Consider the following 16,425-nt stretch of genomic DNA (forward strand, 5'->3'; position numbering starts at 1 on the left):
ATAAATCGAATTGAAACTTTTTCGAATTGAAAATGTCGATCTGTTAAGGCTTGCAATTTGAAAAAAAATTAAAACACCAAATCTGGATTCAAGAAATTCGAAATTTTTCAATTTCAAACGCTTTAAATTAAAAATGTTCCAAGCAGAAACCTTTAACCGAAAATTACTTATTTTAGAATTTCCTTAACTAAATCTTTCTATCTTTGAATTAAAAAAAAAACAACATTTTCCCGTTTTTTTAGGTGAAAAAAATTTCCTGGCTTTTCTCAGTTTCCCGATTAGGTACACAATTTAGAAAGCCTAAGAAATATTTGTCTCAGTTTCTTATTTCAAATAAGAAGTTAAAAAAAACCCTGTTAACTGCTAGAAAAAAGGATGGCTGTTTTAAAATAAAATATTTGATGAAACATTCACGAATTAAGAGAGAGAACTGGCTTAGTTTTGTTCGCATATTTATTAAATATCATCATTTTACATATTATCCTAGTTAAAAATAATTTAATTTATTTAAAATACATAAGACATGGTCATAAATAATTAAAAGAGGTTAGATAAGAAATTCTTTATTCGGTACGTATTAAATTAATCTCAAATCAATTTCCACCTTATTAATATGTATACTTAAAATAGTCATTTGATAAGAATTATATAAAGTTGGTTTCCAGTTAAAATTATTAAAATATTATGTCTCTTATACTTAACAGTATCACAAAGTGCATTCGGTTTTGCGTTTGGGTCTCCAGATCTCGATAGCGTCCGTTCCCGAAACAGCAAGAACCTCGTTTAAGTAGTCAATCTACATAAATTTAAAAAAAACTATAATTAAATAAAATCTCTTATCAAAAATATCTTAGGGGCCGTCCTTAAATTACGTAACGGTTTATAGGCTAGATTTTTAATATAATAGTTCAATTTTCATCCGTAAACGATAAATTCCCGACAAAAAAGTGTCAAAGTTTATATTTCAATAAAAAAAATTAAAATAAAAAAAAATTTAAACATAAAAAGGCGAATTTTCAACAAATAAAAATTTTTTCACTCCAAATAAAGAATTTTCTTTAAAAAAATTTAATTTTCAAACTAAAATATAATTTTCCAGCAAAAAAATTAATTTTCCACGAAACTGATGCATTTGTAACCAACAAACATGAAATTTCAAACCAAGAGAATTATTATTTTTGTTACTAAAAAATGAGAATTTTCAACTAAAAAAGATCAATGTTAAAAAATGGAATAGTTGAATTTTCAGGTAAAAAATTAATTTTAAACAAAAAAAAGGCTTTTCGACTAAACAGTTAAATTTTCATCCGACAAGAAACAAAAAATACATATTTACAATATTATTTAAGTTTTACCCAAGTAGTTGAATTATCAATTAAAAATTTTTTTTAATAGTTAAAATTTTGACCAATGAGATAAATTTTCCACAAAAAATATAAATTTCCAAGAAAAAATTTATTCAAAAAGTTGCTTTTTCATAAAAAAAAGTTATTTCTATTAAAACAGATAGATTTTTAAATCAAAAAGATAAATTTTCAAAAAAGTAATTGAATTTTCTGTTAAAAAAGATTTCAGTTGATAGTTCACTATCAAAGTATGAATTTTTAAACAAGAAATAAGTTTATAAAAACTGAATTTTCAAACCAAAAAGACGAATTTTTTGCAATCAAAAACTATGAATTTTTAACAAAATAGTTTAATTCTCTACGAAATAGTTGCATTTGTATTCAGGAAAGATGAAATTTATACTAAAACAGATGAATTTTTAATAACAAACCACAATTTTTTTTTAAATTACACTGTCATACAGAGAATATTTCAGTTCATTTTTCAACTGAAAAATATAAATTTTAAACCAAAATTAAAATTTAAACTAAAGAGTTGCATTTTTATCGAAGAAAAATACAATTTCTCTTAAAATAAATAAATTTTCAATAATAAAAAAAAATTCAAACAGAAGTTGAATTTTCATCCAGAAAAGATTTCAGTTATATTTTCAACACAAAAATATTTAATTTAAACAAAAAATAAATTTTCTACGAAATAATTACATTTTCAACAAAACAGCAGAATTTTCAAACAAAAAATATGAATTTTTAACAAAATTGTTAAATTTTCAACCAAACAGTTGCTTTTTGATCCAAGAAAGGCGCAATTTCTGATAAAGAAGGTGAATTTTAAAATCCAAAAAGACATACTTAAAAAAAAAGAGGTTGAATTTTCAACCGAACAGTTGAATTTGTAGTCAAGAAAGATGAAATTTCTCCTAATGCAGATGAACTTAAAAATATTTTGAAAAATAGAAAAATTTTTATCCAAAGAAGTTTCCAGTTTAATTTTAAAGAACAGGATAAGAATTATTTAAAATAAGTTTATTTTCTGCTAAATAGTCAAATTTTTATCCCAAAAAGTTGGAATTTTGAACAAGATTGTTACATTTTTTAACCAAAAATTTGCATTTATGCCAATGAAAAATGAAAATTCTATTAAAACAGGTGAATTTTTAAATCAAAAAGACAAATTTTCATCAAAAAAAAAAAAAGAGTTAAGTTTTCTTTCAAAAAGATTTAAAAATAGGAATTTTAAACAAAAAGTAAATTTTCTAGGAAATAGTTTTAATTTTCAACAAAACAGTTGTCGTTTTATACTTATACTAAAAAATATGAACTTTTAAATCAAAAAGACAAATTTTTAAGAAAAAAAAGTTTTTATCTAAAAAATTGTTAATCCAAAAAGACGAATTTTTAACAAAACAATTGGATTTGCAACCAAAAAGGACATACTTTCAAGAAAAATGTTAAATTTTGAACCAAATAATAAAATTCACACCTAAAAGTGAGGTCCCTTAGATAAACTTTTCTTTCTTTCTTGAGTGAAAAATCTCCATTTGTTTAATATTCGTCTTTCTCGTTTTAAAAGTCTTTTTTTTGTATAGTTAAAATCCAACGATTATGTTAAAAATTTAATTATTTTGTTGTAAATTCAAGTATTTTGTTAAAAATACATTTTTTTGTTATAAATAAATTAATAAATTTGCGTTTGAAATGCATATTTTACTAAATACAAATGGTACATAAATACTAATAAATGAACGATAAATAATAAATAATAATAATAATTTCACAAATATTACCAAATATTTCATAAATATTTCAAAGATTTTGAAATAATTGACAAAGATTTTACAAAGATTTGACAAAACTTTCAATGATTTCTCAAATATTTCAGAGTTTTCAAATATTTTGCAAAAATTTCAGATATACTTAAAAGATCTTACAAGGCTTTAATTATTTACCAAATATTTCATAAAAATTTTAACAATTTTACAAATATTCAAAAATGTTTAAAAAATATTTTTAATATTTCGCAGATTTCTAAAGATTTCAGACAATTTTTACATAAATTTGAAATGTTTCGCAAAGATTTCGGATAGATTTCAAAGATTTCAATAATTTCAAAAATATTACCAAACATCTCAAGAATATTAAGAAGATTTCGGATAAATTAAAAAGATTTCACAGAGGCATGAATAATTTGCTGATTTCAATAATTTCAGAAATGTTTAAACATTTTTTAAAGATATTGAAAGATTTTACAAAGATTTAAATAATTTTATAAGCATTTCAAAAAGTTCTCAAAGATTTCAAAGACTTCACAAAGATTTCAAAGATTTCCTAAAGATTTCAATAATTTAAAAAATATTATCAAATATTTATAAAATATTTGATGTATTTTGCAAATATTTTCAAAGGTTTCACAAAGATTGTAATGATTTCCTAAAGATATCAGAAATATTTAAAAGTTTTCCCTAAGATTTTGGATGGATTTAAAAGATTTCACAAAGATTTCAATGATTTTCCAAAGATATAAAAGATTTCAAATATTTCACAAATATTTCATATACACTCAAAATATTTTACAAAGATTTCAATACTTTCATCAAAATTTTATTAAATATTTCCAAAAATTCAAAGATTTCTTCGCAAAGATTTCCAGAAAGATTTCAATGATTTCCCAAAGATATCAAAAGTTTCAAATATTTCGCAACGATTTCAAAGATTTCTTTGATTTCAAACAAATATTACCAAATAACTCAAAAATATTTCAAAGATTTCTTAGAGATTTCACAAAGATTGGAATGATTTCCCATAGGTTAAAAAAATGTTGCAAAGACTTTGGATAGATTTAAAAGATTTTACAAAGACTTCAATGATTTTTCAGAGATTTCAAAAAGGTTTCAAGCATTTTTACAAATTCTACAAAAAGTTTCAAAAATATTTCAAAGGCTTCCAAAGATTTCACAAAGATTTCAATTATTTTCTAAGCATTTGACAAAGATTTCAAATATTTCGCGAAGATTTCGGATAGATTTAAATATTTCACAAAGGCTTAAATGATTTCCCAACGATTTAAATAATTTTCTAAAGATTTCAAATGTTTTACAAAAAATTCGGATAGTTTGAGAATAGTTCATAAAGACTTCAATCATTTCCCACTGATTTCAACAATTTAAAAAATATACCAAAAATTTAAAAAATACTAAACATATTTTACAAAGATTTCAAAAACTTTATAAAGATTAAAAATATTCCGTAAATATTTCGGATAGATTTGAAAGACTTCACAAAGATTTCAACGATTTCCTGAAGATTTCAATCATTTCAAAAATATTATCAAATATTTATGAAGTATGCGAAATATTTCGCAAAGATTTCTGAAAATTTCACAAAGATTAAAATGATTTTCCAAAGATATTACAAAGTTTTGAATGGTTTCGCTAAGATTTCGGATAGATTTAAAAGATTTCAACGAATTCAATGATTTCCCCTTGATGTCAACAATTTCAATTCTCTTTTAAATATTTTATAATGATTTCAATGATTTCAAAGATTTTGGAAAGATTAAAAAGATTTGACAAAAATATCACTGGATTTCCAAAGATTTCAATAATTTCAATTAAATATTTCCAAAATTTTAAAGATTTCTTCGCAAAGATTTCAATGATTTCCCAAAGATATCAAAGGTTTCAAATATTTTGCAAGGCCTTCTTAAAAATTTCACAAAGATTCGAATGATTTCCCATAGGTTAAAAAAATGTTGCAAATATTTTAGATAGATTTAAAAGATTTAACAAAGACTTCAATGGTTTTTCAAAGATTTCACAGAGGATTGAATCATTTTTACAAATTTTACCAAAAATTTCGAAAATATCTTAAAGATTTCAATGATTTTCTAAGCATTTCAAAAAGATTTCCAATATTTTGCAAATATTTCGGATAGGTTTAAATATTTCACAAAGGCATAAATAATTTCCTAACTATTTCAATAATTCTACAAACGGTTAAAAAATATTTCGAATGTTTCCGAAGATTTGAAATATTTTGCAAAAATTTGAACAATTTCACAAATATTATCAAATATTTCGCATATTCCAGAAATATTTCAATGATTTTCTCAAGATTTCACAAAGATTTAAAATGTTTCACAAAAAATTCGGATAGTTCAAAAATAGTTTACAAAGACTTCAAATGATTTCCCAAAGATTTCGACAATTAAAAAAATATTTTAAAAATATTTTAAATACTTTATAAGGATTTTAATGATTTTCCAAAAACATTTCAAAGATTTAAAATATTTCGTAAGGTTTTCGGGCAGATTTAAAAGACTTCAAAAGATTTCAATGATTTCCTAAAGATTTCAATCATTTCAAAAATATTGTCGAATATTTATAAAGTATTTGAAATATTTAGAAAAGATTTCACAAAGATTATAATGATTTCTTAAAGATGATTTTTAAAGTTTTGCTAAGATTTCGGATAGATTTAAAAGATTTCACAAAGATTTCAATGAATTTCTAAAGATATAAAAGATTTCAAATATTTCATAAAGATTTTTGATAGATTTAAAAGATTTTACAAAGATTTCAAAGATTTTAATAATTTCACCGAAATATTACCAAATAGTTTCAAAAATATTATTAAATATCTCACAAATATTTCGAATATTTCTTAAAGATTTCACAAAGATTAGAATGATTTCCCATAGGTTAAAAAAATTTGGCAAAGATTTCGGATAGATTAAAAAAATTTAACAAAGACTTTAATAATTTTTCAAAGATTTCACAAAGGTTTCAATAATTTTTACAAATATTACCAAATTTATCGAAAATTTCCAAAGATTTCAGAAAGATTTCACAATGATTTCAAAGATTTCGCAAAGATTTAAACAATTTCATAGAGATTATCAAATATTTCAAAAATATTTCCCATATTTCACAAAGATTTCAAATGTTTTTTTTTTTTAAATCAGATATTTTATTATTAGGTCACAAAGACTTTAATAATTTCCCAAACATTTCAATAATTTAAAAAATATTAATAAAAATTTATAAAAAGGTTTAAATATTTCGCAAAGATTTCCAAATATTCTAGAAAAATTTCAGAAAGATTCAACCATTTAAAAAATATTTTAAATATTTTTATAAAGATCTCAAAGATTTCAAATATTTTGTGAAGATTTCGGATATAATTAAATGATTTCACAAAGATTTCAATGATTTCCCAAAGACATCACAAACATTTGAAAGGTTCCGCTAAGATTTCTGATAAATTAAAAAGATTTCACAGAATTCAATTATTTTCCGAAGATGTCAACAATTTTAATAATCTTTTAAATATTTTATATTATTTTTTTTAAGAATTAATTTGGTTGAAAATTTTTTTTTGGTTAAAAAGTCGTTTTTTAAATAGAAAATCTACATTTTTTGTTGAAAATTAAACAGCATAAATAGGAATGAATTTCCTTGTCTGCAAATTCGTTTCTTTTTAGTTGAAAATGAATTTTTTTTCAACTGAAAATATAACTATTCCATCTTCGCTTAAAATATATATATCCTTCGTTAAAAATTAATTCATTTCTCTGAAAACTCGTTTTTTGTTGTTGTTTAAAATTTACTTTTCTAACTGCAAAATGAACTATTCTAGTTTTTGTTTGTAAATTTATCTTTTTTAGTTAAAAATTTATATATTCTATTGAAACTGTAGTTTTTTGGTCGAAAGTGTATCTTTTAGGTTTAAGATTGTATTATTTTCTTGAGAATTAATTTTTTTGTTGAAAAATTAATTGTTTAAAATAAAAAATTAATTCTTCTATTTTTGTTTAAAAACTAAGTTTTTTTGATAAAAAAAACTATTGTGTTGAAATTTTTTTTCAACATTTATTTTTCTAACATTTCAACTTTTCTAATTTTGGTTGAAATTATATTTTTCTTAGACGAAAATTCATGAACTTTGTTGTAAACGAGTCCTTTTTGGCAGAAAATTTCAACCATTCAAAAAATATACCAAACATTTAAAAATATACCAAATATTTCAAAAATATTTTTAATATTTTATAAAGATCTCAAGGATTTCCCAAAGATTAAAAATAATTCTCAAATATTTCCAATATTTTGTAAAGATTTCAGATAGAATTAAAAGATTTTGATCATTTTAGAAATATTATCAAATATTTCTAAAAAAGTTTAAATATTTCGAAAAGATTTCCAAATATTCCAGAAATATTTCAATGAGTTCACAAATGTTTAAAAAATATTTCGAAGATTTCCAAAGATTTCAGAAAGATTTCAAAGATTTAGTAAAGATTTAAACAATTTCAAAAGTATTGTCGAATATTTCAAAAATATTTCACAAAGATTTCAAATGTTTTTCAAAAAATTCGGATAGTTTAAAAAAAAGACTTTAATAATTTCCCAAAGATTTGAACTATTTAAAAAATATTTGTATTATTTTATGAACATCTTAAGGATTTCCCAAAGATTTCAAATGCTCCACAAAGATTTCCAATATTTTCTAAAGATTTCAATCATTTCAAAGATATGATCAAATGTTTATAAAAAGTTTAAATATTTCACAAAGATTTCCAAAGATACCAGAAAGATTTCAAAGACTTCGCAAAGATTTAAACAATCTCACAGATGTTATCAAATATTTAAAAAATATTTCACAAAGATTTCAAATGTTTCTAAAAAAATTCGGATAGTTTAAAAATAGGTCAAAAAGACTTTAATAATTTCCCAAAGATTTCAACCATTTAGAAAATATTTTTAAAATATTTGAAATTTTTTTATAAAATTCTCAAGGATTTCCCAAAGATTTTAAATGCTTTACAAAGATTTCCAATCTTTTGTAAAGATTAAAAGAATTTCACAGATATTATCAAATATTAAAAAAATATTTCACAAAGATTTCAAATGTTTCTGAAAAAAATTCGGATAGTTTAAAAACAGGTCAGAAAGATTTTAATAATTTCCCAAAGATTTCAATAATTTGCAAAATATTTAAAAAATATTTTTAATATTTTATAAAGATCTCAAGGATTTCCTAAATAATTCAAATAATTTTCAAAGATTTCGGATAAAATTAACAGATTTCAATAATTTCAAAAATATTATTAAATATTTATAAAAAAGTTTAAATATTTCGCAAAGATTTCCAAAGATTCCAGAAAGATTCAAAAGATTTCACAAATGTTTAAACAAATATTTCGAATATTTCAAAAGATTTCAGGATGATTTCAAAGATTTAAACAATTTCACAGATATTATCAAATATTTCAAAAATATTTCACAAAGATTTCAAATGTTTCTAAAAAAATTTAGATGGTTTAATAATAGGTCACGATAGATTACAAAAAATTTCAAAGAATTCAATAATTTCCCAAAGATGTCAAAAAATTCAATAGTATTTTAAATAATGTACAAGAATTTCAATGATTTCTCAAAGATTTCAGGAATAGTTTAAAGATTTCAATAATTTCAAAAATATTATTAAACCTCCATAAAATGTTCGATAAAGTTTGCAAAGATTTTCGATAAATGTAAAAGATAAGACTTGAATAATTTTTCAAAGATTTGAAAAATTTCACAAATATTTCAAATATTCGACAAAGATTTCAATGATTTCTCAAATATTTGGCAAAGGTTTCGGAAAGATTAAGAAAATTTCACAGACACATCAAATATTTCACAAAGACATCAGGTAGATTTTTAGAAAAATTCAAACGATCTGATGAATTAAATCATTATATTTCATAAATAATTATTAAATAAACATTACTTACACTTGCAATTTCACCGTAACCACAAGTCAAGGTAGTCAAAGGTTGCGGAGGATCAGTAGGACTCGAAATCCGCACAGTCTTATCCAAGGAACTGGTGATAAGGCAACCAGCAGAACAATGAACGCCCGTGATTCCTTTTAAATGTTCAGTTTTGTAACACTTGACTGGTTCAAAATCCTTCTTTGGATCCAAAATGTGTATTTTCGCGGTTGTGTCTCCCACATAGACAATATCCTTTTTCAAACACAAACTCATTGGAAAAGAATTTTTGGAAAGCTGAAAAAAAAACATTAAATTTCACACTCTCTTCTCTCATATAAATTAAAATGGGCCGAAAAAAAACTACTTCTTTTTAAGTAGCGGATTCTAATAGTAGGAAAAAAAGATTTTGTAAGACGTAAATTGTAGATAAAAAACTTTATTAGTTGCAATTTTAACCAAATAGTTGAATTTTCAAAACAAAAAGACCATTTTTTTAGAGGGTACTTAAATTTTTAACCCGCAAAGCTAAATTTTCAATTAAAAAAGTTCATTTTCAGCCAAGAGGATCAATTTTCAAACAAGAAAGACGACTTTCCTACCATAAAATATAAATTTTTGATCCAACAAGACGAATTTTTAAGAAAATAGTTTCGTTTTTAATCAGAAAATACGATTTTGAGGAAATAGTTCGATTTACAACAAAATATTTAGATTTTTTAAACAAATAGCTGAATTTTTGACCTGAAAAGATGATTTTTCAACCAAGAAGATTATTTTTCTGCCAAAATATGAATTTTAATCTAAATAGTTAAAGTTTAAACTGAAAAAGAGCATTTTTCAACCTAAACTAGAACAGTTAAATTTGCAGTTAAAACTAATTAAAAAAACGAATTTAAACAAAAAATATTAAAAATTCAACTATTTTTGTAGAAAATTAGTCTTTTTAGAATGAAAAATTTAATAATTTGATTAAAAATTCATCTATTTGGTAGAAAAATTACTTTTCTGTTGAAAAATCATATTTTCGGGTTGAAAATTCAATTGTTTTACCAAAATTTGTGTTTAATTTTAGTTTAATTCAATGCTTTTTATTTAAAATTGAAATCCTTTTTAGTCCCTTAGTTAAAAACTCGACTCTTTCGTAGAAAATTGAACTATTTTTTTGAAAATTCAATTATTTTGTTGAAAATTCAACTATTTTGGTTAAAATTTTCACTAGTTTTTGGAAAATTTTTCAATTTTGATTAAATAAGTTTTTAAAAAAATTTAAACTTAATGTATTCTAAAATATTTACACTGAAAATATTAAAAATTCAGCTGTTTCTGTAGAAAATTAGTCTTTTTGGGCTTGAAAATTCAACTAAATTTGGATAAAAAAAAACTTTCTTCTGAAAATTCATATTTTCGGGTTAAAAATTCAATTGTTTTGTACAAATTTTCGTTTTTGAATTCATATCTTTTGTTTGAAGATTCAACTATTCATATGAGTTGAAAAATCATCTCTTTGGCTGAAAATTCGACTATTTTGGCTGAAATTTCCACTATTTTATTGAGAATTCGTCAATTCTGGTTAAATTGTTTTGTTATTAAAAATTAAAATCTTGTTTATTTAAACCCTAAATTATCAGATTTTTCGATCGAGAATCCATACGTTTTGTTTGAAAATCTAACTGTATTGTCGATAACTGAAATACTTTGTTGAAAATTTATTTTTTGAAAAGAATCATCATATGAGAAGATAAATCATATTGAAAATATGTCAAATTCGATTTAATTCAATGCTTTTTTTTAAACTTAAAATTAAATTTTGTCATAGGAATTAAAAACTCATCCCTTTCATTGAAAATTGTACTATTTTGTTGAAATTTCAATTATTTCGTTTCAAATTAACTTTTTCGTTGGAAATTCTTCGTTTTAGTTTAAAAATGTAATTATCTTGGTTGAAATTTTAACTTTTTTATTGAAAATTTATCAATTTTGGTTTAATTTAATGTTTTCTCAATTTGAAATTAAAATCTTTTTTAGTCCTATGAGTTAAAAACTTATCTCTTTCGTATAAAATTGAACTATTTTGTTGAAAATTTAACTATTTTGGTTAAAATTTCAATTATTTGGTTTAAAATTAACTGTTTCGTTGGAAATTCTTTATTTTTGTTTAAAAATTTAATTATCTCGGTAAAAATTTTTTATATTTTTTTGAAAATGTGTTAATTTTGGTTTAATTCAATGTTTTTTAAATTTAAAATTGAAATCTTTTTTAGTCCTATTAGTTAACAAACTCATCTCTTTCAAAAAATTGTGAATTGTGATTGAATACAATTTTTTTATTTAAGCTTGAAATATTCTAAAACATTTCAACTGAAAATATTAAAAATTCAACTTTTTCTGCAGAAAATTGGTCTTTTTGGACTTGAAAATTCAACTAAATTTGATAGAAAAATAACTCGTACGGACTCATAAAATAATATTTTGGTTGAATTTAATGTGTTTTAATTTAAAATTAAAATATTTTTTTAGTTCACATGAGTTGAGTATTTATTTCCTTAGTTGAAAATTTAACTGTTTTGTTAAAAATTCAACTATTTTCGTTGAAATTTTAATTATTTGGTTTGAGATTAACTGTTTCTCTGAAAATTCTTAATTTTAGTTAAAAAATTTAATTATCTTGGTTGAAATTTTAACTTTTTTATTGAAAATTTATAAATTTTGATTTTCATTTTGTTGAAAATTCAAATATTTTTGTTGAAAATTCAATTATTTGGTTTGAAATTAAATGTTTCGTTAAAAATTCTTTACTTTAGAATAAAAATGTATCAATTTTGGTCTAATTTAATGTTTTTTATTTGAAATTAAAATCTTTTTTAGTCCTATGAGTTAAAAACTCATCTCCTTCGTGGGAAATTGAACTATTTTGTTAAAAATTCAACTATTTTGGTTGAAATTTCAATTATTTTGTATAAAATTAAATGTTTCGTTGGAAATTCTTTATTTTTGTTTAAAAATTTAATTATCTTGTTAAAAATTTTCAACTAACTTTCAGAAAATTTATCAATTTTGGTTTAATTCAATGTTTTTTAATTTATAATTGAAAATATTAGAAATGCCACTGTTTTTATAGAAAATTAGTATTTTTGGACTTGAAAATTTAACTAAATTTGGTAGAAAAATAACCTTTCTTTTGAAATTTCATATTTATCGGGTTAAAAATTCAATTTTTTTGTAGAAACTTTTGTTTTTTAATTCATCTCTTTTGTTTGACGATTCAACTATTCATATGCATTAAAAATAATCTCTTTGACTGAAAATTCCACTATTTTAGTTGAAATTTCCACTATTTTGTTGAAAATTGGCCAATTCTTTTATTAAAAATTAAAAACCTGTTTATTTAAAACCTAAATTATTACATTTTTCGTCAAGAATCCATAAGTTGTGTTTAAAAATCTAACTGTTTTGTTTTTAATTTAAAATTACATTGTTTTTCATATGAGTTAAAAACTCATCTCTTTGATTGAAAATTGAACTACTTTGTTGAAATTTAAATTATGTGGTATAAAATGAACTGTTTCGTTGAAAATTCTTGATTTTTGTTTAAAAATTTAATTATCTTGGTAAAAATTGTAACTATTGTTTTAGAAATCTATCACTTTTTTTTAATTCAATGCTTTTATTTGAAATTGAAATCTTTTTTAGTCCTATGAGTTAGAAACTCATCTCTTTCGTAGAAAATTGAACTATTTTGTTGAAAATTGAACCCTTTTGGTAAAAATTTGCCTTATTTTTTCGAAAATTTTTCAATTTTAAATAAATAAAAGTTTTTTACTTAAACTTAAAATATTGGAAAATATTTGAACTGAAAATATTAAAAATTCAATTGTTTCTGTAGGAAATTAGTCTTTCTGGGCTTGAAAATTCAACTAAATTTCATCATATCGCAAATTTGTTAATTTTGTTTTAATTCAATGCTTTCTTTTTAATTTAAAATTAAATTTTTTTCGTATGAGTTAAAAACTCATCTCTTTGATTGAAAGTCGAACTATTTTGTGGAAATTTCCACTATTTTATTGAAAACTTGCCATAAAAATTCAACTATTTTGGTTGAAATTTCAATTATTTGGTTCAATATTAACTTTTTCGCTGGAAATTCTTTATTTTTGTTTAAAAATTTAATTATCTTGATAAAAATTTGAACTATTTTTTTGAAAATGTATCAATTTTTGTTTAATTCAATGTTATGGATTTAAAATTCAAATATTTTTTAGTCCTATGAGTTAAAAACTCATTTCTTTCGTAGAGAATTGAACTATTTTGTTGAATATTGAACAATTTTGGTGCAAAATTTTACTATTTTTTTTTTCATTTATCAATTTTGGTATAATTCAATGTTTTTTTTTATTTAAAATTGAAATATTTTTAGTCCTAGGAGTTAAAAATTCATCTCTTTCGTAGAAAATTGAACTATTTTGTTGAAAATTCAACTATTTTGGTTAAAATTTTCACTATTTTTTCGAAAATTTGTCAATTTGGATGAAATACATTTTTTTAACTTTTGTAGAAATTTTTTTTTTTTAATTAATCTCTTTTGTTTAACGATTCAACTATTCACATGATTTAAAAAATTATCTCTTTGACTGAAAATTCCACTGTTTTATTGAAAATTCGCCAATTTCGGTTAAATTGAATTCTTTTTTATTAAAATTAAAAAGCTGTTTATTTAAAACCTAAATTATCACATTTTTCGTCGAGAATCCATATGTTTTGTTTGAAAATCTAACCGTTTTGTTTTTAATTTAAAGTTAATTTTTTTTCATATGAGTTAAAAACTCATGTTTTTGATTGAAAATTGAACTACTTTGTTGAAATTTCAATTATTTGGTTTAAAATTAACTGATTCGTGAAAATTTTTTTATTTTATTTTTTTAAATGTGATTATATTAGTTGAAATTTTTACTTTTTTATTGAAAATTTATCAATTTTGGTTTATTTTAATTTTTACTTAAGTGAAAATTAAAATTTTTTAATTTAATTTCAGTTGAAAACTTATCTCTTCAGTTGAAAATTTAACTATTTTGTTGAAAATTCAAATATTTTGGTAGAAATTTCAATTAATTGGTTTAAAATTATCTGTTTTGTTGGAAATTCTTTAAATTTGGTTTAAAAAATTATCAATTTTGGTTAAATTTTACACTATTTTTTTTTTAAATTTGTCAATTTTGATTCAATAAAATTGTTTTAAATTTAAACTTAAAATATTCGAAAATATTTAAACTGAATTGGTTGAAATTTCAATTATTTTGTATAAAATTCAGCGTTTCGTTTGAAATTCTTTATTTTTGTTAAAAAAATTAATTGTAAAAATTGTAACTATTGTTTTGGAAACCTATCACTTTTGTTTAATTCAATGTTTATATTTTTCGTAGAAAATTGAACTATTTTGTTGAAAATTCAACCCTTTTGTAAAAATATGCACTATTTTTTCGAAAATTTGTCAATTTTAAATAAATAAAAGTTTTTTATTTAAACCTAAAATATTCGAAAATATTTAAACTGAAAATATTAAAAATCCAACTGTTTCTGTGGAAAATTATTCTTTCTGGGCTTGAACATTCAACTAAATTTCATCATATTGCAAATTTGATAATTTTGTTTTAATTCAATGCTTTTTTTAAATTTAAAATTAAATTTTTTTTCATATGATTGAAAATCGAACTATTTTGTGGAAATTTCCTCTATTTTATTGAAAATTCGCCAATTTCGGTTGAATTTAATGTGGTTTAATTTAAAATTAAAATATTTTTTTTTAGTTCATATGAGTTGAGTACTCATTTCCTTGGTTGAAAAGTTAACTGTTTTGTTAAAAATTCAACTATTTTGGTTAAAATTTCAATTATTTGGTTTAAAATTAACTATTTCGCTGGAAATTTTTTATTTTTGTTTAAAAATTTAATTATCTTGGTCAAATTAATTCAATGTTTTTTTTATTTAAAATTGAAATCTTTTTTAGCCCTATGAGTTAAAAATTCATCTCTTTCGTAAAAAATTGAACTATTTTGTTGAAAACTCAACTATTTTGGTTAAAATTGTCACTATTTTTCGCAAATTTGTCAATTTGGATGAAATGCATTTTTTTAAACTTAAATTAAAAATATTCTAAAATACTTCTACTGAAAATATTTAAAATTCAACTTTTTCTGTAGAAAATTATTACAAATTCAACTGTTAACGTAGAAAATTAGTCGTTTTAGATTAGAAAATTTAACAATTTAATAAAAAAACAAATTCCACTATCTGGTAGAAAATTAACCTTTCTGTTGAGAATTCCTATTTTTCGAGTTGAAAATTCAATGCTTTTGTAGAAATTTTTGTTTTTTAATTAATCTCTTTTGTTTAACGATTCAACTATTCATATGATTTAAAAAATTATCTCTCTGACTGAAAATTCCACTATTTTGGTTGCAATTTCCACTATTTTATTGAAAATTCGCCACTTTTGGTTGAACTAATTCCTTTTGTTATTAAAATTAAAAATCTGTTTATTTAAAACCTAAATTGTCACATTTTTCGTCGAGAATCCATATGCTTTGTTTAAAAATCTAACTGTTTTGTTTTTAATTTAAAGTTACATTCTTTTCATATGAGTTAAAAACTCACGTCTTTGATTGAAAATTGAACTATTTTGTTGAAATTTCAATTAATTGGTTTAAAATTAACTGTTTCGTTGGAAATTCTTTATTTTAGTTGAAAAATTTAATTAGCTTAGTTGAAATTTTAACTTTTTTATTGAAAATTTATCAATTTTGGTTTAATTTCATGTTTTTTTTATGTAAAATTAAAATCTTTTTTTTATTTCATTTCAGTTGAAAACTTATCTTACTTTAAAATTTAACTATTTTGTTGAAAATTCAACTATTGGTCAATTTTGATTAAATAAATTATTTTTTTGTTTAAACTTAAAATATTAAAAATTCAACTGTTTCTGTAGAAAATTAGTCTTTTTGGACTTGAAAATTTAACTAAATTTAGTAGGAAAATAAATAATATAAACTCATTAAATAATTCATATGAGTTAAAAACTCATCTTTTGATTGAAAATTGAACATTTTGTTGAAATTTCCACTATTTTTTTTTTAAAAAAATTAAAATCTTTTTTTTTAGTTCATATGAACTGTTGAAAAATTTGTCAATTTTGATTAAATATATTTTTTTTATTTAAACTTAAAATATTCTAGAATATTTAAGTTGAAAATATTAAAAATTTAGTAAAAAAATAACCTTTCTTTTGAAAATTCAACTTTTTGTAGACATTTTTGTTTTTAAATTAATATC

At 21.4% G+C, this 16,425-nt stretch overlaps 1 protein-coding gene across 2 annotated transcripts in view; it reads right to left on the reverse strand.

The window, feature by feature from the left end:
• Window positions 1-550: 550 nt before the first annotated feature.
• Window positions 551-16,425, reverse strand: part of LOC117172628 (F-box/WD repeat-containing protein 9-like) — a 46,006-nt gene continuing 30,131 nt past the window's right edge. For both annotated transcript variants that reach the window (XM_033360730.1, XM_033360729.1), the window contains exons 6-7: window positions 9,121-9,396; window positions 551-796 (exon numbers count right to left, since the gene is read on the reverse strand). In XM_033360730.1, the coding sequence (XP_033216621.1) occupies window positions 707-796; window positions 9,121-9,396 (366 nt within the window). In that variant the 3' untranslated portion in view covers window positions 551-706. The remainder of the gene's footprint in view (window positions 797-9,120; window positions 9,397-16,425) is intronic.

The sequence above is a fragment of the Belonocnema kinseyi genome, chromosome 5 (assembly GCF_010883055.1).
Source record: "Belonocnema kinseyi isolate 2016_QV_RU_SX_M_011 chromosome 5, B_treatae_v1, whole genome shotgun sequence".
NCBI classification, from domain to species: domain Eukaryota; kingdom Metazoa; phylum Arthropoda; class Insecta; order Hymenoptera; family Cynipidae; genus Belonocnema; species Belonocnema kinseyi.